This window comes from Salmo trutta, chromosome 13 (genome assembly GCF_901001165.1).
Source record: "Salmo trutta chromosome 13, fSalTru1.1, whole genome shotgun sequence".
Taxonomy (NCBI): domain Eukaryota; kingdom Metazoa; phylum Chordata; class Actinopteri; order Salmoniformes; family Salmonidae; genus Salmo; species Salmo trutta.
In genome coordinates this window covers 62,005,963-62,031,062 of record NC_042969.1, presented here as the reverse complement: position 1 = coordinate 62,031,062, position 25,100 = coordinate 62,005,963, and the positions used below count along the sequence as shown (strand labels likewise).

At 43.5% G+C, this 25,100-nt stretch overlaps 1 protein-coding gene across 6 annotated transcripts; it reads left to right on the top strand.

Annotated features, from left to right (window-relative positions):
• The first annotated feature begins 15,662 nt into the window (after window positions 1–15,662).
• On the top strand, window positions 15,663–24,317 carry LOC115206258 (arfaptin-2). Of its 6 annotated transcripts, XM_029773004.1 has the most exons (11): window positions 15,668–15,890; window positions 16,376–16,477; window positions 16,712–16,744; window positions 17,409–17,517; window positions 17,961–18,056; window positions 19,283–19,384; window positions 19,951–20,066; window positions 20,340–20,561; window positions 20,809–20,966; window positions 22,573–22,747; window positions 22,839–24,317. In XM_029773004.1, the coding sequence occupies exons 2-11, from the start codon at window positions 16,385–16,387 to the stop codon at window positions 22,992–22,994; spliced, it is 1,260 nt and encodes a 419-aa protein (XP_029628864.1). In that variant the 5' UTR covers window positions 15,668–15,890; window positions 16,376–16,384; the 3' UTR covers window positions 22,995–24,317. The 6 variants fall into 6 exon arrangements, with proteins under 6 accessions (XP_029628869.1, XP_029628864.1, XP_029628867.1 ...); XM_029773009.1 differs by lacking the exons at window positions 22,573–22,747; window positions 22,839–24,317 and adding an exon at window positions 21,204–21,393 and having other exon boundaries at window positions 15,663–15,890; XM_029773007.1 differs by lacking the exon at window positions 17,961–18,056 and having other exon boundaries at window positions 15,670–15,890.
• The last annotated feature ends 783 nt before the right edge of the window (window positions 24,318–25,100 follow it).

Sequence of the window (25,100 nt, the reverse complement as noted above, 5' to 3'; positions counted from 1 at the left end):
AATTTGCAACTTGTGTAATTTTTATGTCCAATGGCCGATGAGCACCGATACTTTTTATCTATAATTTCTCTTCATATGACAAGGATTGAAAAGGACTTCGTGATTCATGATGATGACTGCTTGTCTAGCTTGCTAGGTAAGATTTTGAAAGTATGATGTTGACAGGAGATGATTGTGGACTACAGGAAAAGGATGACCGAGCACGCCCCCATTCTCACCGACAGGGCTGTAGTGGAGCAGGTTGATAGCTTCAAGTTCCTTTGCATCCATATCACCAACAAACTAACATGGTCCAAGGACACCAAGACAGTCATGAAGAGGGCACGACAAAACCCATTCTCCCTCAGGAGACTGAAAAGATTTGGCAAGGGTTCTCAGATCCTCAAAAGGTTGCATCACTGCCTGGTATGGCAACTCCTCGGTCTCCGACCGCAAGGCACTAGAGGGTAGTGCTATTGGCCCAGTACATCACCGGGGCCAAGCTTCCTGCCATCCAGGACCTCTTTACCAGGCGGTGTCAGAGGAATGCCCTAAAAATGGTAAAAGACTCCAGCCACCCTAATCATAGATTGTTCTCTCTGCTACCGCATGGCAAGCGGTATAGGAGTGCCAAGTCTAGGTCCAAGAGGCTTCTAAACAGCTTCTACCTCCAAGCCATAAGACTCCTGAACAGCTAATCAAATGGATACCCAGACTATTTGCATTGCCCCCCCCCCCCCCCTGCCTCCCCACTGTTGCTACCCTCTGTTATTATCTATGCATAGCCACTTTAATAACTCTACCTACATGTACATAATTACTTCGACACCCCCCGCACATTGACACATTGACTCTGTACCGGTACCCCATGTATATAGCCCCACTATTGCTATTTACTGCTGCTCTTTAATTATTTGTTATTCTTATCTCCTACCTTTTTAGGGATTTTCTTAAAACTGCATCGTTGGTTAAGGACGTGTAAGTAAGTATTTCACTGTAAGGTCTACTACACCTGTTGTATTCGGCGCACGTGATAAATGCAATTTGATTTAACGTGATCAGTCCAATCAAAGCTACGGTACATATAACGTGATTTTATGTAATTTTATCTGTGGCCAATGACCTTGAGCCTTCTTGGATGGGCACTTCTAATGTAAATTTATAGCAGCACTCAAGGAGGCTTGAACTTTCTAGCTCTCCCTGTAGATTTTGCGATGACGTAGTGTCCCCATGTGTGACAGAACACTGAGCCAATCATGGCGCAACTAGAGAAGATTTTCCGCTGGCTGCCCCTCCACCACAGAAAGCACTGAGCTAGACTCAAACATCTGCATTTTGGAGCTGCCTTACTCAAGAAAGAAAAAAAGAGACAATGTATTGTCTTTATTTACTCAATATATTTTTTTTTACATTGTTTGCGAGCTGATATGTGACACATATTAATGTTGGTTCCAAGATGGCGTAGCAGTCGGACGTGTGTTTCGTCTTGTCCCGTCCGGTCCCGTGTAAATATCGCTTTTCCTTTTTTTCGTATATACCTCGTATATATTTTAATATCACTTTCCATCTACGGACAGAATATACTCTCCTGCAACCCGCATCACCCAATGTGGTACGGAGATCATTTTTTATGCTTAAGAACCAGAACCCCCATCAAAAGTTAGCTAGTATAGTAGTCAGTTAGCCATTGCTAGGCCCATCTGCTAGGCCCATCTCCCGGCTAGCCGAAGAGACCCATCAGCCACTCCTTGGGCTACAATACCTATTTTGCCAATTGGACCGGACTACCAACGTAATTCTGCGCAAGGGGGATTTATCAACTGGCTCCTCCGTCGCGACGTCCCCTGAATTCCCACCCGGTAGCCTGCTAGCCGCGGCCCCCCTAGCTGTCTAGAGCACATCGGACTATTAGTATAAGAAGCCCATCAGACAAATTCTTTGGCCACTATACCTATTTTGCTAATTAGCCAAGTTTACCACACAGAGCCCTGCTGATCCGTCCTCTGAACCAGAACCCCCAACAGAAGCTAGCCAGCTAACTAGCTACTAGCTAGTAGTCAGCTAGCCACTGCTAGCGGTCATCAGCTACCTTTAGCCCGGACAACTCTCGCCAGTCTGCACAGCGCGACTCAAACCAGAGCAAATCTGACTTATTTTTCTGCATATCTCCGGATTCCTACCGCAAGCTCTGAACTTTTTTTCCCCCACCTGGTTCATCGCAGCTAGCTAGCTGCTATCCGAGTGGCCACTCCTGGCTAACGTCTCTGTCCCGAAGCAAGAACTAATTAGCCTGGAGCTAGCCTTGCTAGGCCCATCTGCTAGGCCCATCTCCCGGCTAGCCATAGAGGTCCATCAGCCACTCCTTGGGCTTCAATACTTATTTTGACGACTGGCCTGGACCCCCACCAACCCATCACGACTGGACTACAGACGTGATTCGCCCGAGGGGGTCTCTCAACTGGCTTCTCTGTCGCGACGTCCCCTGAATTCCCACCCGCTAGCCTGCTAGCCGCGGCCCGCTAGCTGTCTAGAGCACATCGGACTGTTACCTTAAGAAGCCCATCGGACAAATTCTTTGGCCACCATACCTATTTTGCCAATTGGCCTGGTTTACAACACGGAGTCCTGCTGATCCGTCTGCCGACGTAACAGCACGAGGGGGCCACAAAAGACTTTCTTCGGCCACGACGTCCCTCAAAGGCCCTTTTGCTAGCTTGCTAGCCCCGGCCCGCTAGCTGCCTGAAGCCACTCACTGGACTCATATGATCACTCGGCTACGCATGCCTCTCCCTAACGTCAATATGCCTTGTCTATTGCTGTTTTGGTTAGTAATTATTGCCTTATTTCACTGTAGAGCCTCTAGCCTCGCTCAATACGCCTTAGTTAACACTTTAGTTCCACCTCCCACACATGCGGTGACATCACCTGGTTTAAATGACATTTCTAGAGACAATATCGCTTTCATCGTCACGCTATGCACAGGTTTACCCCCACTGTATTCACATCCTACCATACCCTTGTCTGTATATTATGCCTTGAATCTATTCTACCGTGCCCAGAAATCTGCTCCTTTTACTCTCTGTTCTGAACGTACTAGACGACCAGTTCTTTTAGCCTTTAGCCGTACCCTTATCCTACTCCTCCTCTGTTCCTCTGGTGATGTAGAGGTGAATCCAGGCCCTGCAGTGCCTAGCTCCACTCCCATTCCCCAGGCGCTCTCATTTATTGACTTCTGTAACCGTAAAAGCCTTGGTTTCATGCATGTTAACATTAGAAGCCGCCTCCCTAAGTTTGTTTTATTCACTGCCCTAGCACACTCTGTCAACCCGGAAGTCCTAGCTGTTTCTGAATCCTGGCTTAGGAAGACCACCACAACCCCTGAAATTTCCATCCCTAACTATAACATTTTCCAACAAGATAGAACTGCCAAAGGGGCTGGAGTTGCAATCTACTGCAGGGATAGCCTGCAGAGTTCTGTCTTACTATCCAGGTCTGTGCCCAAACAATTTGAGCTTCTACTTTTAAAAATCCACCTCTCCAGAAACAAGTCTCTTACCGTTGCCGCTTGCTATAGACCACCTTCTGCCCCCAGCTGTGCCCTGGACACCATATGCGAATTGATTGCCCCCCATCTATTTTCAGAGCTCATGCTGCTAGGTGACCTAAACTGGGACATGCTTAACACCCCGGCCTTCCTACAATCTAAGCTTGATGCTCTCAATCGCACACAAATTATCAATGAACCCACCAGGTACAACACCAAATCCGTAAACACGACAACCCTCATAGATATCATCCTAACCAAGCTGCCCTCCAAATACACCTCTGCTGTCTTCAACCAGGATCTCAGCGATCATTGATTCATTGCCTGCGTCCGTAAAGGGTCTGCGGTCAAGCAACCACACTTCATCACTGTCAAACGCTCCCTAAAACACTTCAGCGAGCAGGCCTTTCTAATCGACCTGGCCCGGGTATCCTGGAAAGAGTTTGACCTCATTCCGTCAGTAGAGGACACCTGGTTGTTCTTTAAAAGTGCTTTCCTTACCATCTTAAATAAGCATGCCCCAATCAATTTTTTTTTAAACCAGGAACAGATATAGCCCTTGGTTCACTCCAGACCTGACTGCCCTTGACCAGCACAAAAACATCCTGTGACGTACTGCATTACCATCAAATAGCACCTGCGATATGCAACTTTTCAGGGAAGTTAGGAACCAATATACACAGGCAGTTAGGAAAGCAAAGGCTAGCTTTTTCAAAGAGAAATTTGCATCCTGTAGCACTAACTCCAAAAAGTTCTGGGACACTGTAAAGTCCATGGAGAATTAGAGCACCTCCTCCCAGCTGCCCACTGCACTGAGGCTAGGAAACACTGTCACCACCGATAAATCCGCGATAATTGAGAATTTCAATAAGCATTTTACTATGGCTGGCCATGCCTTCCACCTGGCTACCCCAACCCCGGTCAACAACCCTGCACTTTGCCCAAGCCTCTCTCATTTCTCCTTCACCCAAATCCAGATAGCTGATGTTCTGAGAGAGCTGCAAAATCTGGACCCCTACAAATTAGCCGGGCTAGACAATCTGGACCCTCTCTTCCTAAAATTATCCGCCAAAATTGTTGCAACCCCTATTACTAGCCTGTTCAACCTCTCTTTCGTATCGTCAGAGGTCCCTAAAGATTGGAAAGCTGCCGCGGTCATCCCCCTCTTCAAAGGGGGAGACACTCTAGACCCAAACTGCTACAGATCTATATCTATCCTATCCTGCCTTTCTAAGGTCTTCGAAAGCCAAGTTAACAAACAGATCACCGACCATTTCGAATCCCACCGTACCTTCTCCGCTATGCAATCTGGTTTCCAAGCTGGTCATGGGTGCACCTCAGGTCATGGGTGCACCTCAGCCACGCTCAAGGTCCTAAACGATATCATAACCGCCGCATCAATAAGAGACAATACTGTGCAGCTCTATTCATCAACCTGGCCAAGGCTTTCGACTCTGCCGATAAGAATATGGTGATTGACAGATTCAATAGCCTTGGTTTCTCAAATGACTGCCTAGTCTGGTACACCAACTACTTCTCTGACAGAGTTCAGTGTGTCAAATCGGAGGGCCTGTTGTCCGGACCTCTGGAAGTCTCTATGGGGGTGCCACAGGGTTCAATTCTCGGGCCGACTCTTTTCTCTGTATACATCAATGATGTCGCTCTTGCTGCTGGTGTTTCTCTGATCCACCTCTACGCAGACGACACCATTCTGTATACTTCTGGCCCTTCTTTGGACACTGTGTTAACTAACCTCCAGACGAGCTTCAATGCCATTCAACTCTCCTTCCGTGGCCCCGAACTGCTCTTAAATGCAAGCAAAACTAAATGCATGCTCTTCAACCGATCGCTGCCAACACCTACCCACCCGTCCAGCATCACTACTCTGGATGGTTCTGACTTAGAATATGTGGACAACTACAAATACCTAGGTGTCTGGTTAGACTCCAAACTCTCCTTCTACACTCACATTAAGCATCTCCAATCCAAAATTAAATCTAGAATCGGCTTCCTATTTCGCAACAAATCATCCTTCACTCATGCTGCCAAACATACCCTAGTAAAACTGACTATCCTACCGATCCTTGACTTCGGCGATGTAATTTACAAAATAGCCTCTAACATTCTACTCGGCAAATTGGATGCAGTCTATCACAGTGCCATCTGTTTTGTTACCAAAGCCTCATATACTACCCACCACTGCGACCTGTATGCTGTCGTTGGCTGGCCCTCGCTTCATATCTGTTGCCAAACCCACTGGCTTCAGGTCATCTATAAGTCATTGCTAGGTAAAGCCCCGCCTTATCTCAGCTCACTGGTCACCATATCAGCACCCACCCGCAGCACGAGCTCCAGCAGGTGTATTTCACTGGTCACCCCCAAAGTCAATTCCTCCTTCAGCCGCCTTTCCATCCAGTTTTCTGCTGCCAATGACTGAAACGAACTGCAAAAATCACTGAAGCTGGAGACTCATATCTCCCTCACTAGCTTTAAGCACCAGCTGTCAGAGCAGCTCACAGATCACTGCACCTGTACATAGCCAATCTGTAAATAGCCCATCCAACTACCTCCTCACCATATTGTTATTTATTTTGCTTCTTTGCACCCCAGTACCGCTACTTGCACACTCAGCTTCTGCACATCTACAGTGAAAAAAGTATTTGATCCCCTGCTGATTTTGTACGTTTGCCCACTGACAAAGAAATGATCAGTCTATAATTTTAATGGTAGGTTTCTTTGAACAGTGAGAGACAGAATAACAACAAAAATATCCAGAAAAACGCATGTCAAAAATTGTATAAATGATTTGCATTTTAATGAGGGAAATAAGTATTTGACCCCTCTGCAAAACATGACTTAGTACTTGGTGGCAAAAGCCTTATTGGCAATCACAGAGGTAAGACGTTTCTTGTAGTTGGCCACGAGGTTTGCACACATGTCAAGAGGGATTTTGTCCCACTCCTCTTTGCAGATCTTCTCCAAGTCATTAAGGTTTCGAGGCTGACGTTTGGCAACTCGAACCTTCAGCTTCCTCCACAGATTTTCTATGGGATTAAGGTCTGGAGACTGGCTAGGCCACTCCAGGACCTTAATGTGCTTCTTCGTGAGCCACTCCTTTGTTGCCTTGGCCGTGTGTTTTGGGTCATTGTCATGCTGCAATACCCATCCACGACCCATTTTCAATGCCCTGGCTGAGGGAAGGAGGTTCTCACCCAAGATTTGACGGTACATGGCCCCGTCCATCGTCCCTTTGATGCGGTGAAGTTGTCCTGTCCCCTTAGCAGAAAAACACCCCCAAAGCATAATGTTTCCACCTCCATGTTTGACGGTGGAGATGGTGTTCTTGGGGTCATAGGCAGCATTCCTCCTCCTCCAAACACTGCGAGTTGAGTTGATGTCAAAGAGCTCCATTTTGGTCTCATCTGACCACAACACTTTCACCAGTTGTCCTCTGAATCATTCAGATGTTCATTGGCAGACTTCAGACGGGCATGTATATGTATTCTTGAGCAGGGGGACCTTCCGGACGCTGCAGGATTTCAGTCCTTCACAGCGTAGTGTGTTACCAATTGTTTTCTTGGTGATTATGGTCACAGATGCTTTGAAATCATTGACAAGATCCTCCCATGTAGTTCTGGGCTAATTCCTCACCGTTCTCATGATCATTGGAACTCCACGAGGTGAGATCTTGCATGAAGCCCCAGGCCGAGGGATATTGACAGTTCTTTTGTGTTTCTTCCATTTGCGAATTATCGCACCAAATGTTGCCACCTTCTCACCAAGCTGCTTGGCGATGGTCTTGTAGCCCATTCCAGCCTTGTGTAGGTCTAAAATCTTGTCCCTGACATCCCTGGAGAGCTCTTTGGTCTTGGCCATGGTGGAGAGTTTGGAATCTGATTGATTGATTGCTTCTGTGGACAGGTGTCTTTTTTACAGGTAACAAGCTGCGGTTAGGAGCACTCCCTTTAAGAGTGTGCTCCTAATCTCAGCTCATTACCTGTATAAAAGACACCTGGGAGCCAGAAATCTTTCTGATTGAGAGGGGGTCAAATACTTATTTCCCTCATTAAAATGCAAATCAATTTATAACATTTTTGACATGCGTTTTTCTGGATATTTTTTGTTGTTATTCTGTCTCTCACTGTTCAAATAAACCTTCCATTAAAATTATAGACTGATCCTTTCTTTGTCAGTGGGCAAACATACAAAATCAGCAGGGGATCAAATACTTTTCCCCCCCACTGTATCACCCCAGTGTTTTATTTGCCATACTGTAGTAATTTCACCACTGTGGCCTATTTGTTACCTCACCCCCCTTATCCTACCTCATTTGCACACACTGTATATAGACATATAAACTTTCTCTATTGTATTATTGACTGTATGTTTGTTTATTCCATGTGTAACCCTGTTTTGTTGTTTGTGTCACACTGCTTTGCTTTATCTTGGCCAGGTCACAGTTGTAAATGAGAACTTGTTCTCAACTAGCCTACCTGGTTAAATAAAGGTTAAAAAAAAGCCAAAGTTAAACAGGTGCCCCATCTGCCCTGAACTCATCCCAAACCATCTCAATTGGGTTGAGGTCAGGTGATTGTGGAGGCCAGGTCATCTGATGCAGCACTTCATCACTCTCCTTCTTGGTCAAATAGCCCTTACATGATGGCCACACCGCTCGCGTTGCATGCAAAATACATGTACACAAACCTGTTATTCAGTCCTTGCACCTACACTGCTCGCGCGCATCAAGGCACTAAAACAGAACTTGGTTCTATTTGTGACTCTTGATGCGCTGCAAGTCCCACCTCTGCCATCTCCTCATTGGTTTTTAGAAGCATATATAGATGAACTGAGGTCTCCACTCCACTGCAGTTGGTGGTGGTAATGCCCCTTAAAGTTGGTTGCCAACCATATGAAGTCCAAAGAAGAAGAAGCCTGAAGTAGGAGAGATTACTAGAAACAAACTCGGTTTACCATTTTATCTGAGGATTAATTGTCATAGTAGAGGACCTTGTGCATTTCTGGTAAAATAACAACCCAATGTTTATATCCCAGTACAGATTAGCTAGCAACAGCAATCTAGCTAGCTAAATTGCAATCAAGGTTTGCTTATTAACCTGTCCTCAAATGTATATAATTGGTTCAGAGTTCATTTTGATATTTCAAACAACATGTCCTAATCGTGTCTGGTGTGGGGGGACAAAATCACCATGCGTGCGATGGCGCACGCAGATGCATCAGTGTGTGCGGTCTGGTCAGCATATTACCCATCCTGGAGGTGTGTTTTGGGTTGAAAAACAAATGGTAGTCCCACTAAGGGTGTCTGTAGTGACACCTCTAGCACTGAGATGCAGTGCCTTATATTGCTGCGCCACTCGGGAGCCTACAGGGCTGTTATTTGAGCTGTTCTTGCCATAATATGGACTTGGTCTTTTACCAACCCTACCTTGTCACAACACAACTGATTAGCTTAAACGCATTAAGCAAAGAAATTCCACAAATTCACTTTAACAAGGCACACCATGAAGCTGGTTGAGAGAATGCCCAGAGTGTTCAAAGCTGTCATCAAGACAAAGGGTGGCTGCTTTGAAGAATCTCAAATGTGAAATATATTTTGATTTGTTTCACACTTTTCTGGTTACTACCTGATTCCATATGTTATTTCATAGTTTTGATGTCTTCCCTGTGTCCAAACTTTTGACTGGTACTGTATATTTATTTATATACTGCTCAAAAAAATAAAGGGAACACTTAAACAACACAATGTAACTCCAAGTCAATCACACTTCTGTGAAATCAAACTGTCCACTTAGGAAGCAACACTGATTGACAATACATTTCACATGCTTTTGTGCAAATGGAATAGACAACAGGTGGAAATTATAGGCAATAAGCAAGACACCCCCAATAAAGGAGTGGTTCTGCAGGTGGGGACCACAGACCCCTTCTCAGTTCCTATGCTTCCTGGCTGATGTTGTGGTCACTTTGGAATGCTGGCGGTGCTTTCACTCTAGTGGTAGCATGAGACAGAGTCTACAACCCACACAAGTGGCTCAGGTAGTGCAGCTCATCCAGGATGGCACATCAATGCGAGCTGTGGCAAGAAGGTTTGCTGTGTCTGTCAGCGTAGTGTCCAGAGCATGGAGGCGCTACCAGGAGACAGGCCAGTACATCAGGAGACGTGGAGGAGGCCGTAGGAGGGCAACAACCCAGCAGCAGGACCGCTACCTCCGCCTTTGTGCAAGGAGGAGCAGGAGGAGCACTGCCAGAGCCCTGCAAAATGACCTCCAGCAGGCCACAAATGTGCATGTGTCTGCTCAAACGGTCAGAAACAGACTCCATGAGGGTGGTATGAGGGCCTGACGTCCACAGGTGGGGGTTGTGCTTACAGCCCAACACCGTGCAGGACGTTTGGCATTTGCCAGAGAACACCAAGATTGGCAAATTCGCCACTGGCGCCCTGTGCTCTTCACAGATGAAAGCAGGTTCACACTGAGCACATGTGACAGACGTGACAGAGTCTGGAGACGCCGTGGAGAACGTTCTGCTGCCTGCAACATCCTCCAGCATGACCGGTTTGGCGGTGGGTCAGTCATGGTGTGGGGTGGCATTTCTTTGGGGCACCGCACAGCCCTCCATGTGCTCGCCAGAGGTAGCCTGACTGCCATTAGGTACCGAGATGAGATCCTCAGACCCCTTGTGAGACCATATGCTGGTGCGGTTGGACCTGGGTTCCTCCTAATGCAAGACAATGCTAGACTTCATGTGGCTGGAGTGTGTCAGCAGTTCCTGCAAGAGGAAGGCATTGATGCTATGGACTGGCCCGCCCGTTCCCCAGACCTGAATCCAATTGAGCACATCTGGGACATCATGTCTCGCTCCATCCACCAACGCCACGTTGCACCACAGACTGTCCAGGAGTTGGCGGATGCTTTAGTCCAAGTCTGGGAGGAGACCCCTCAGGAGACCAACCGCCACCTCATCAGGAGCATGCCCAGGCGTTGTAGGGAGGTCATACAGGCACGTGGAGGCCACACACACTACTGAGCCTCATTTTGACTTGTTTTAAGGACATTACATCAAAGTTGGATCAGCCTGTAGTGTGGTTTTCCACTTTAATTTTGAGTGTGACTCCAAATCCAGACCTCCATGGGTTGATAAATTGGATTTCCATTGATTATTTTTGTGTGATTTTGTTGTCAGCACATTCAACTATGTAAAGAAAAAAGTATTTAATAAGATTATTTATTTCAGTCAGATCTAGGATGTGTTGTTTAAGTGTTCCCTTTATTTTTTTGAGCAGTGTATATACTTTAAAATTACTAAAACCAAATCAAAACTGTGTAGAAAGTATAATGGACCTACATTCATAGTTTCTTGACTGTCCAGCTCGCTAATTGTCACTAGACAGTCAGAGAGCATTGAAAATTCCAAAAACAATGGATAGATAGATGACTCTTTCTGCATATTTTGACAGCAAGGAAATATAACACATTTTCATTGCTGCCCTCCGGACCTCATTGAAGACCGAATGCAGCCCCTGGGGCAAAATGAGTTTGACACCCCTGCTGTAAATGCTCTACATATCTAAACACTTGATTGCTGATGAGTAGTGTATTTATTCAATGTGAAGTCTATGGCGTCTCTAGGTCCTTAGCTTATCTGCTTCATGTTTTCTCCAATGATAAACATCCTGGACCTAGTATGTAAAGGTTTACAATGTCTCTTGATCAGGGTCTCTGCTTACAGTCTTTGCTGGGTGTTTTTCTTGAAAGATGAGCTACACAGAGAGAGAGTATTAACAAAGGAGATATATCACATGAACAAGGGAGACCTATGCATCACAAATGGCACCCTATTCCTTTTATGGGATATTCCCCTATGGGCTCTGGTAAAAAGTAGTGCACTATATAGAGCCTTCAACCTCAACTCTGGACCTCGAAGCCAGTTCCACTGCATTTTTTCATTGTTTCCTCTAATCAGGGACTGATTTAGCCCTGAGACAGGTGTGTGCAATTAATTATCAGGTTGAACAGAAAACCAGCAGGCTCCGGACTACATTGGGTAAGAGTTGAGTACCCCTTATATAGGGAATAGGATGCTATTTGGGCCGCATACCAAGCTTCTCTTCCAAATTAATATTAATGCATTTCAGTCCTGTGGCCTGTTGCTTTATGATGTTATAGAGATGATAGGAGGTCATGTTCCGGAGGAGGCAGGCACCAGCCAACTATATGTTCTACATTCATGAACAGACTGACTCACAGTGGGAAGCATATATCCCAAATGCCACCCTATTCCCTATGTAGTGCACTTCTTTTGACCAGGGCCCATTGGGCTCTGGGCAATAGTAGTGCACTATGTAGGGAATAGGGTGCCATTTGGGACTCAAACCCTGATAAAGCTCACTGATGTAGTAGACCTCTAGACTGGGACTGAGGTTTATTCTGGGGTCGTTGCGGTGCTCTTTCTTTGTGTACTTTTTTAGAGTCGCTCAGATTTCTCATCCATTTGCGACCAAGCTTTAACTTCCTGACTGATGTCTTGAGATGTTGCTTCAATATATCCACATCATTTTCCTGCCTCATGATGCTATCTATTTTGTGAAGTGCACCAGTCCCTCCTGCAGCAAAGCATGATGCTGCCAACCCCGTGCTTCACGGTTGGGATGGTGTTCTTCTCTTTGCAAGCCTTCCCCTTTTTCCTCCAAAAATAGTGATGGTCATTATGGCCAAACAGTTCTATTGTTTCATCAGACCAGAGGACATTTCTCAAAAAAGGTATGATCTTTGTCCCCATGTGCAGTTGCAAACCGTAGTCTGGCTTTTTATGGTGGTGTTGGAGTAGTGGCTTCTTCCTTGCTGAGCGGCCTTTCAGGTTATGTCGATATAGGACTCGTTTTACTGTGGATATAGATACTTTTGTACCTGTTTCCTCCAGAATCTTCACAAGGTCCTTTGCTGTTGTTCTGGGATTGATTTGCACTTTTCGCACCAAAGTACGTTCATCTCTAGGAGACAGAACGCCATCCCAACCGTGAAGCACGGTTGGCAGCATCATGTTGTGGGGGTGCTTTGCTGCAGGAGGGACTGGTGCACTTCACAAAATAGATGGCATCATAAGGAAGGAAAATAATATGGATATATTGAAGCAACATCTCAAGACATCAGTCAGGAAGTTAAAGCTTGGACGCAAATGGGTCTTCCAAATGGACAATGACCCCAAGCACACTTCCAAAGTTGTGGCAAAATGGCTTGAGGACAACAAATTCAAGGTATTGGAGTGGCCATCACAAAGCCCTGACCTCAATCCTATAGAACATTTGTGGTCAGAATTGAAAAACCGTGTGCGAGCAAGGAGGCCTACAAACCTGACTCAGTTACACCAGCTCTGTCAGGAGGAATGCGCCAAAATTCACCCAACTTATTGTGGGAAACTTGTGGAAGGCTACCTGAAACGTTTGACCCAAGTTAATCAATTTAAAGGCAATGCTACCAAATACTAATTGAGTGTATGTACTTCTGTACTTCTGACCCACTGGGAATGTGATGAAAGAAATAAAAGCTGAAATAAATCATTCTCTCTACTATTATTCTGACATTTCACATTCTTAAAATAAAGTGATCCTAACTGACCTAAGACAGGGACTTTTTACTAAGATTAAATGTCAGGAATTGTGAAAAACTGAGTTTAAATGTATTTGGCTAAGGAGTATGTAAACTTCTGACTTCAACTGTATCTGAAATAGATTAGTGTGTTATTCAGTATTCTCAGGCCATCACACTGTTGAGGGGATGTATCAAAGATCTATCAAAGACATGCGGATCTGTCCCTTGTCAGCAACAAGGCAATTTCTCTACTATCTTTCTCTGACTACACTGCCAGTTTTTGACTTCCAGCATTAACTTCCTTCTACTTGGGCTGTGTCCCAAATGGCACCCTGTTCCCTTTTGACAAGAGGTCTATGAGCCCTGGTCAAAATAAGTGCACTATATATGGAAAAGGGTGCCGTTTGGGATGTGACCTTGCTCTCTGATGAAGGTACTGTGTCAAGGTTTTGAACAGCTACTCTCCTGACTCAAAGGTAGTCTTAGAGACTACTAGACGACAGATTATTCAGTCTTAACACCAGCAGCCATACCTCCTTTTCCTGTTAGGGAAAGTTATTGACTTTCTACTGGGCTATCATTAGGTTTGCTAACCCTCAGTCTTGCCTGTAGTGTAGGGCCTGCAGTGTTACAAAGCTACTTACCTGTCCAGTGTGACTTAGCTGGTAGAGCACGGCACTTGCAATTCCAATTCCCAGATTGTGAGATCAATTCTAGCAGGGGACACACTTAAGAAAATATATACTAGTTAAACTGTAATTTGCTTTGGATAAAAACGTCTGCTAAATGGCATATTATATTATTCCGATTCTTACACAGTTGCAAACTTGGTTATTCATTTTAATGTCACCTCCATGTACCTTTCCAGGTTGACCTACAGTAGCCAGAGGCTTCTTCAAACCTTTCTGCTTCTTCTGTTCAAATCTGTAAACTTAATGACCTAGAACCTTCAACAGTAGGCTATGCCAAAGATGGTTCTATGGCTATGCTCCAGTCACGTAAACCTCACATCTGAGACTGTATCAGATTTACAAATACACATTTCCACTGTATTCCCCATGCATACAGCGACACCCTCTGGCAATGCTTGGTATCACATCACTACATTATTTCTTTTTTATTTTATTTAACTAGGCAAGTCAGTTAAGAACAAACTCTTATTTACAATGACGGCCTACCCCTGCCAAACTCTAACCTGGACGACACTGAGCCAATTGTGCGCCGCCCTATGGGACTCCCAATCACGGCCGGTTGTGATACAGCCTGGAATCGAACCAGGGTCTGTAGTGACGCCTCTAGCACTGAGATGCAGTGCCTTAGACCGCTGCACCACTAATATATATATATATATATATATATATAATATTTGTTTTGTTTGTCTTTTATGTTCTTGTCAGTACTTGAACTCAATGATGTCTCATTCTGTTATATATATATATATATATTTATTTAACAGAATGAGACATCATTGAGTTCAAGTACTGACAAGAACATAAAAGACAAACAAAACAAAAACAGAAACATTAGTTATGACAGCATAAAATAAGGTGACAATGACACTTATTCCAAAAATAATTTGTTATAGAAATACAACATTTAAAGGGACAAAGCCAAGCCTTTCACCATTGATAGTTGTGAATTCCAAAAGGATTTCCCTCTTGGTGTGATCTTTCCTCTGCTTTAAAAAATATTATCCTATTTGTTTATTTGTACACTTGAGACTTTTGATATCATTATCATTAATAAATAGACTAGGTTCTATTCTAAGTGTATCTTGAAAACACATATGACAATCACAGAGTGATATTATTTGTGTGTAACAGGAAAGGCTTTGGCTCTTATAAATACCTCATAACTTAACATTTGGCCACCCACCACTTTCAAACATGTCACCTATAAAGATATTTTTCTCAATCCGAAGTTCATTAAAATAATGTTGTTTTTAATAGTGCTATTACCATTATTCCACAGAATAGCTTTATGAGGCAAAAAGTCATGCACAAACATCATTTCCATCCCAAAGGCTTGGTGATAACATTTTGATCATTTAAAAGTGGCAGTTTGGTTATGTTGTAATTACAAGACAACAAAAATAGTACACCCCCAATTTTCTTACAAAAATAAAGAACCATAAAGATTATGGAGATTCTATGCATTTTTTCAACCACTTAATCAAAATCAAATAATTCAAAACCAGTGGAGGCTGCTTAAGGGAGGATGGCTCGTAATAATGACTGGACGGCGCAAATGAAATGGCATCAAACACATAGAAACAATGTGTTTGATACCATTCCACTGATTGCGTCCAGCCATTACCACGAGCCCGTCCTCCCCACAATTAAGTTGCCACCAACGTCTTGTGCTCAAAACCTCCTTCTGCCCTAGTTGCAGAGACAACTTCCTTTTAAAGTGGTGATGTTTGTTTTTCCACACAAACCAAACAATCCAAATCACTAAATGGTGGAAGGGAGGGGGGGGTTGATGTCGTCAACTGTTCAACGTGGCGACTTGACGTAACATTACGTGTAGGGCCAGAGGAGGGAGGGACTGGGTTTTAGGGATTTTATCTGCATACTGTGCTCGGTCCTACCCGGGGATGCTAACGGAATCACGACTACAATCATGCGTTCATCAACAGACGAAAAATAAACATTGTAACGGTGTTATTCCGTTTATAATAGTAATATTTTATGAAATACCGTGCAGAATAAGCAGCAATATTTGACATTTTGGGAGACTGGACTACTGTACCTACACAGCAGGTAACGTTAGCTAGCTAGCAGATCACGCTAACTCACTGAGATCATCATTTTCTGCAGCACCACCAGTTTAGCCAGCTGGCTAGGGCTGCTAGGTTGGAGCTAGCTAGCTAGGTGTCGTGTTGCTGGGACTAACAAAATAACTACATACAACACGAATAATGATCACGAATAGCTAGCTATGGCTTTTGTAATGTGTTGTATTGTGAAATGTGATGGCTTGTTGAGAGAGCAGGTTATCGCTGCATTCGGCTCTGTAACGTTACGGGTGGACAGCTAGCTAAGGAATGTGGACACTGCATTTTTACATAGCACAGCTGGCTAGGCTTGATATTATGCTGAATTAGGCATATTCTACCCATATTTACATTGCAAACATTCCTATCATTAATGTGAAAAGCTCAGTGTGTGTGTGTGATGATCGTGCTCTCTCACCCCCATCTCTCCATCTCCCATTGCTCTCTCTCCCAACGCACTCTCTCCTGCAGACAACCACCATGGCAGACAGTTTTATGGGCAAGGCGGCTACCATGGAGATTCCTATCAACAGCAATGGAGAGACCCTGGCCGAGGATGACAGTTTGGAGCAGGTGGGTCATATGGGCGTGTCCCAAATAGCACCATATTCTCTATATAGTGCACTACTTTTGACCATGGCCCATTGGGCTCTGGTCAAAAGTACAGCACTATGGGAATAGGGTGCCATTTGGGATACAGTCACTACGTACAGTATTTATATGTATACTGTGTGTGGTGACCACTCATTACGTCAACTATTTGTTTGTGTATTTTATTGTACTGTATTATGTCTCACTTCTGTACAGGCTGCAAAGATTCAGTGGACCTTAGATGAGAAGGTAGGGATATGCAGTAGAAGGGATGCGAGAGAGTGTGTCACGTCGTGGTAGGAGAACTCTAGATTTAGATGTAGTGTACATGTTAACATAGAAGACTTTCAGACTAACCACAATTAACCTTTATCAACCATTTTCATGTGTGTGAGTGTCTGTACAACAAAGATTAGGCCTATATGGAAGGTCTTCGTCAGGTTGACAATAAACTCTACAGGATCATTATGCATTAGTCAGTCCCTTCAGGATTCAGCCATTTCTTTGGGTGTAAAATCATAAATTCCCAACATATTATGCAGGGCTTGCAAATTTGACCAATCACTGCACTATTTCAGCATAAAACAGTAACATCAACGCAATATTATTGTATAAAACTGACCCATCATCGCAGTACAAAAAGAGGACTCGCAATTTCAACCAATCACCGCTCATTTACCACATAATATGGTTCAATCAAGCCACACGTCAACAAACATTTTCCTTGCCAAGCGCAATTTCGCAACAAATTGGACAAAATCATTGCGCATTGCTTCGCAAAATGTCAGAATTGGCACAGCAAAATCAAGCGTTTTTGGCGGCAAATATCACAAAACATCTCTGCTAAATCCGTGAGGGACTGATTAGAGTTAGGCTATATCTATTCCATTGATGTGTTGTGGCTTTACCTTAGGACCTGCAGCAGGTGATGGTGTCTGGTCCCAACCTGAATGAGACCAGCGTCGTGTCTGGAGGCTACGGAGGACCTGCGGGGGGCATCATACCCACCTCCTCCATCAAAGGTACACACAGCTCTACTGCTCTCACTTGTTCACTAGCTCCAAAGGTACACACAGCTTTCTCTAGCGCTGCCTACTGCTGACGCTGCAGTGCATTACTGGAACGTCCACTTAATTATGTCCACTTAGTCCTTATTGAATCCATGAATAGCCTAGTCCCTTTAACAAGGCTTGCTTGGTTAGTTAGCATTAAGAATGGTTAAGACTATATTTTCAACTGCCCCGATGGTGTTTGTCCTGATGGAATTCAATAAAAATAAATCAGGGCCTTGCCAGAACCATATTGTTCTGCGTCAATGACTCTATTTTGACCTAACCTTCTTTCTGTTCTTTCAGGAGTCTCTATGAGTAGCAAAAAGAGACTCTCTACTGTATTGGCTATTTTGATTTTGAGATCTACATCCTACTCTAGTTTACTGACTATCTTAACCAACCCTGTCCACCAGGCCCTGCTATCCGCTTCAACCCTCAGTATGTGGACAGGAGAAGCCCCCCTGCCCCTAACTGTGCCCCTGTCCCTGGAGCCCAATCTCAGCCCACAGGTGGCTTTGCACCTCTCAGCCACCTTCCACATAACTGTATACTTCCCTCTTTAAAGGTAGACTCAGCGAAAATGATGTTGCCACGAGCAGCACCACAGATATTGAGATGAGCAAGATGCAAGACTTCGCTCTCACACAGTGATTACTGATCAATTCATTTCTACATTTATAATTAGTAGGTTTGGTTATCTATTTTAACAAACCTTTCTTATTTTTGTTCTTATGTATTGTATATTGTTTTTTGTGGTTTGGTTTTCATTCAAGCCCTTGGGCTTCCAACCACACCTGCACACAAATTATTAGTTTTATCTGTAATGTTATCTATCACTTTTTTTCCCTTCTTTTGTTTTAAACAAGTCACACTATGTTCACGGTGTGGTAGCCTGGGCATCAAAACACCGGCAAAGTTGAGCCTCGAGCTTCAACACTCTTAGTTGTTGTGGAAATTGACCCACTATGTTGTTTACTGTCTGCATCTACATCATATTGCTGAGTCTACCTTTAACAGTTTTCACCCCCCTCTTTTATTTTCTTCACCTGTTTACACTTTCAAAGGTGTTTTCATTAGTTACTCTTTAATTCTGTGGGAGAATGAGCCTTGCCTGTAGCCTGGGTTGCTGTTCAACCCCAGACACAGTTGAAGTCCCTCTCTTTGACAACACTGTGTACCTCTACAGATGTCACAGGAAAGAAGGGAATGCTGCTCTACTGTCCAATGCATACTGAATGCATGTCGGTGGATGTTAACAAAAAAGCTAGCTATGTTTACTAACCTGACTGACTTCATTGCAGAGCTGTTTGATTTACTATGTTATGTTTGTGTGAATGTTTCTAATGATGACAACTTAATCCTAAATGGCACCATATTCCCTACATAGTGCACTACTTTTCACCAGAGCCTTATGGCTCCCCCATAGGGAATAGGGTGCCATTTTGGACGTATCCTATGTATGCAAATGTAACATGAAGCGGTTAGCTAATGGAATGTTGCGGTTCATTAACTCACCACATGTGCATCATTTCATACATTACTACTACTTATGTTGTGAACATTTTCATATTGTTTTCCATCTGTGTTTTCATTCTGTTGTTTTTTTTACATGGAAAACCTGCATGACTCACTATCACCATCCTCTCACCCTTTTAACACGTTCACCAACCTTCATCTATTCTCTCCATCTCATATCACATATCCTCACATGTCCCCTCCCCCATGTCCATTCCAGACCTGCGAATGAAGTCCAGGGGACAGGGTGTAGGTCTGGTCTCCAGCCAGTCAGCAGCCAGAATGATAACCAACCAGAACCAGACCGACCAGCCATTCACAGGTACCACTGGACTAGGGTTGAAAAATTCCAGATTTCCCAGAAATCCTGGTCAGAAGATTTCCGGAATTGGTAGGTAATTCCAGAATTACTATAAGCAGTAAATCCAGAATTCTGAAACCAGGGTTTCTGGGAAACGTGGACATTTTACCTGGCAATGATACTGGAACTTTGCAGCCCTACACTGGACCCATACAGCACAACCCTCCTTTACTCCACGTCACTCTGTTCACTCATTCATTTCATTCGCTGCCCTCTCAACCGATCACTCAATCACTGTCATACTATTTGCCTCAGAGACATACTTGGTGCATGAAAGGAATATTTCAGGTGTTCGCTTTGAGGAGTGGTGATGAGGAGAGTGCCCAACTAAGCACTGATCAGCCTCTGTGTGTAATCTGTGTATCAAAGTGCTACTGACTGAAGCTGGTTTTGTGACAGCGTTCATAGTAAATGAGATGGACAGTCCCATCTTATTTACTATAGACTTTATCAACTAGGTCTCAGCAACTAACCTCTTTAAGGAATTCTCTGTGCGTGAGCGGGTTATTTATTATCCTTTGTGTCAGGGTCGGGTATGCACCACAGTAACAGCAACCAGAACATGTCAGTGGAGGAGGCTAACCGTGGTGTGGCTGTGGAGAAACTAGACAGCGTTAAGAAGTGGGGCATCAACACCTACAAGGTACAGAACCTGTCTCCTGGGGAAAATATGTTGAAACCATACTTCACTGAATCTTCACTGTGTTCTATGGGTCGATTGCAACTGCACTGGTATGATCATTTGTCTTCATACAAGACTGGAAATAATCTCCTCCTTGGAAAACAAGTAACTATTCAGTTCTATTCTGAACACATCTCTCCATGTCATCTTTATCCCAGTGTGCTAAGCATATATTCTCATCTCCTCTTCTGTTATCTCCTTTGTCCTAATCACATCTCTCCATCTCTACCCCAGTGTACCAAGCAGATGTTCTCGGAGCGGTTCGGCCGTGGTTCTCGGACGGTGGACCTAGAGCTGGAGGCCCAGATAGACGTGCTCAGGGACACCAAGAGGAAGTATGAGTCTGTCCTGAGACTGACCAGTGCCCTGACCAGCCACTTCTACAACATGGTCCAGACCCAGCAGGCCTTAGGGGACACCTTCGCAGACCTCAGCCAGAAATCACCTGAACTACGGGTAACTTATAACCCCTGAATTTGAACCCTTAACCCGTAGACCTCAGCCCAGACAGAAATCAGCTACAGATGGCACACTGTGTGAAATTGGCCCCCAAAAATGTTGCCTGAAAATCCAATTTTTGGTTGGAAACCAAGCCTATCAGTTTCAGTTTGGAATCCAGGCTACCTTCCTGAATTGTAATCAATCCATAAATACCTAATGTAGAGGAAGTCAGTATATAAAACAGAAGTGTTTGTGTCCACAGGATGAGTTTGGTTACAACGCGGAGACTCAGAAGTTGTTGTGTAGGAACGGGGAGGCTCTGCTTGGTGCCATCAACTTCTTTGTGTCCAGCATCAATACACTGGTCAACAAGACCATGGAGGACACACTGATGACCATCAAACTGTACGAGGCTGCAAGGTAATAATAAAGATGGGAGGGTTAGAAAGGTGCAGGGCCTAGAGATACTATAGTAGTTGCCTCCTTATAACTCAATAGTTTCAAATGATCATACTGCCAAATTATAATGAGGTTTACAGTCTTTTTTTACACAGATCTAAGCTTCTTTATACCACAAAGATGTGGCCCTATATATGATTGCCAGAGACATAATATAGAGTATGTTTGTCTACATGACATCATAGTTCTGTGTGTCAGGCTGGAGTTTGATGTGTTCCATGCAGACCTGGCAGAGGTGAACCAGGGATTGAGGGTTATAGGGTGTTATAAGGGTGTTTTATTGACTTGGATGGTGTACCGGGGTATTTGGAAAAAGCCACAGGATGGTTTTTCAATACTGTCAAAACTATTTCTTTGAAGTTTTTCAATAAATTTGAATATTTCAAGCTACTTTAAGTTAATACCTGCAGTCAACTTGTGCAATATGTTAGAAGATAAAGCAGATTGTGTTCTTCATTTTACCTGTCAACTTATTTTATATATTGTTTTATTTCACCTTTATTTAACCAGATAGGCCAGTTGAGAACAAGTTCTCATTTACTACTGCGACCTGGCCAATGTAAAGCAAAGCAGTGCAACAAAAACAACACAGAGTTACACGTGGGATAAACAAACGTACAGTCAATAACACAATAAAAACATCTGTATACAGTGTGTGCAAATGAAGTAAGGAGGTAAGGCAATAAATAGGCCATAGTGGCGAAGTAATTACAATTTAGCAATTAACACTGGAGTGATAGATGTGCAGATGAGGATGTGCAAGTAGAGATACTGGTGTGCAAAAGAGCAGAAAAACATATGAGGATGAGGTAGGTAGTTGGTTAGATGGGCTGTGTACAGCTGCAGCGATCGGAACTTACTGTAGTTCATTCAGTCACGTGTTTGTTTGTAAATGGCACAATGGGAGACAGCAGGGGCTGGGGAGTTCATAGAGTTCTATATCTATCGGGGAGTCTCTGTTGTGCGGTGCACAGGAGGTGATGAAGTTACTCTTGTATGCAATTCACTACTAAATGTTTGCCATCAGATATCTTATATCGGCTTTTTGCCATATTTGAGAAGTCAACTCATCTAGAGCTCTTTATCTGTACACCTGTTCCCTGTGCTTCCTACTAGCGTTTTTTCCCCCCTCTGCTTCGTGTACACATGCTGCTCTTCCTTGAGTAAAGCATGCTTTACTTTGTTTAGTTGCACAGTTTCTCTCATTCACTTTTGCTTGTAAATGTCCACACTCACCGAAAATGACATTTGGTAGCTACTAGCTATGCTTGTATAACTTTATGAGCTGGATTTGCCTGTCTTTGCAATTGAGTTTGTTTATTTTCGCTCGTTAGCATATAGCTAACAGTGTCTATGTGATTTTGTTATTAGGTGTGCTAATTTTGTTAGCATTCTGGTACTAGACCCCAATGGGCTTTATTTGCGTTTTTTTTGCCCCGCCATGTGTGCTATGCCGGTAAACCATAAATCCTGGGATAGCAGAAGAATGAACGGTATGACGTATGAAAATCTGGATACCTCCCAAGCCTATTTTTCTATGCTGCCTCTCCTCCCCTCTCTCTTCCAGGCTGGAGTTTGATGCGTACAGGGCCGACCTGGAGGAGTTGAGTCTGGGTCCTCGTGATGCTGCCACCATGGTGCGTATAGAGGTGTCCCAGCAGCAGTACCAGGTGCAGAGAGACAAGTACGAACGGCTGCGCTCAGACGTCACCATCAAACTCAAGTTCCTGGAAGAGAACAAGGTGGGTTAGTTAATTATTTGGATAGTTGGGTGGTTAGTTAATTTACAATAATGCTACATCTCGTTCTCTCTCTCTCTGTGTGTGTGTGTAGGTGAAGGTGATGCACAAGCAGCTGCTCCTCTTCCATAATGCTATCTCAGCCTACTTCGCTGGGAACCAGCAGCAGTTAGAACAGACACTGAGACAGTTCAATGTCAAGTTAAAGCCCCCAGGGTCAGACAAGCCCTCCTGGCTGGAGGAAAGCTAGAGTGATTAGCTCACAGTCCTCTGGGCATGTATGCATCAAGCATCTCAGAGTACGAATACTGATCCAGGATCAGTTTAGCCTTTTAGATCATAATGAATCAGATTATATGGACAGGCAGGACATGATCCTGGATCAGCACTCCTACTCTGAGATGCTTGATACGTACGGCCCCAGGTCTCAGTCAGGTCTCTGGTATATATGGGAAACAGATGGAGAGACACACTGGGCTTGGAAGAAACAAGAAGAATGGATAGACGGATGAACAGATATATGAAATCTACACGAACTGTATATAAAAACCAGAGATGGGACAAGTAGAGACTAGTGATGATGATACTAAGGGGAAAAGAACGCTTATCTAGTTTCATTTAGTTTTGCCAATTTGTTTATAGAATGTCTATTTTATGTTGATTTGTTGTGTTAATTATTCACAACAGAGCCTCATGATATTGTTGCTGTGTAGCGTGACTTTTAATTCATCAATTATTCTAAGCTTATACTTTGCACATAAATGTAATCATTCTTTTCAAACTGTTTTCGCTCTTTTGTGAAGTGTTATGTAAAGCTTCCAGAGGTCGTCATTTGAAAGGTCAGTAAACTGTTTACATATGTAGAGGATATTAAGAATCTGGACCAGTTACATTGTTTGCACCAGGTGAAGATTAGAGGTAGATTTTTGAAAGCGAAGGGAGAAGCCTACAGTCTGTGGTATACTATTGATGACAGAAATGATGGGTTAAAGGGGCAATCCTGAATTTGGAAAACAAGCAGTCTAGAATCAATGGCTATATATCATGAATTTAAAAGTAAAAAAATTGATTAGTACCAATTCCAGATGGCCCCTTTTTCTATCAATAATTTTGAGTACAGGAAGTACGACTTTTTCGTTTACAATAAATAATCTCCCTCTGATTAATCCTACAGATAATGTTATTACACATGTTTATTATGTTATGTCTTTATAACATATATCCCAATAATCAAATAGAGTTAATATATGTTTATAAAAATACCTCTACTAATTCCATTCAGATGTATATGTTCTTGTGTTTTTCTTCAGTTTTTTTTTCTCCCATTTCTACATCAATGTTGTCTCCATTTTAAAACGCATATGGACCTGGTGTACAGTATATGAAATGGTGGTTTATAGTATATCGTTTGATGTTTCCATACAGACTTGATATTTCCCCACAAAAGCTGTACAGTAATAACACTCGTCCATCTGCTGTCCACTGAGTATATTGTAGTCATCACCTGTATAAGTACTGTACCATATTGTGTTCACACATTACATGGCAATACAATCCAAAACATGGCTGAAAAGTGACTGGTACTTCCATCTGTGATTGTCTTCTTTACTGTTAATCAGGAAACTGCCCTCTGCATCCCAAATGGATCCTTTTTATCTGTTTGAGCACTATATTGGGAATAGGCAGTTTGTGACACAACCCTGCTATCAGAGTTAAGTCTAGATCAAGCTGAGTTTTATCTGATTTGTATCAGGTGAAGTCAGTGGTAGCTATCTGCTATTAAACAGCTTGTGAAGTTATAGGATGTCTTTCATCGGCCTGTGGACATACCTACTGTATCTATTCCACCAGATAGATGAGGACAGTAGGCAATTTTTGAGACACGCACACAAAAAAAACACAATCTCTGTCTGATTGAAACTGACCTTTTTTCTTGAGATAAATCAAGATTCGAAATGTAACTAACTTTTTCATTGCTTGGATCACACCATCCTACAGCTATTATTTAAAAAATACGTAGTTGTTTGTTCATTATAATTATGCTCAATGTAAATGGGGCGGCAGGTAGCCTAGTGGTTAGAGCATTGGACTAGTAACTGGAAGGTTGCAAGATCGAATCCCCGAGCTGACAAGGTAAAAATCTGTTGTTCTGCCCCTGAACAAGGCAGTTAACCTACTGTTCTTAGGTCGTCATTGAAAATAAGAATTTGTTCTTAATTGACTAGCCTAGTTAAATAACAATGTGATTCAGGAATATTTTCATTAGAGAAGTGGAGTATGTTAAATTCTTTGTCTGCTTGAACTGTGCTGTATCTGTTATCTCTCTCACTTATTTTCAGTTTGACAGTGGATAGAG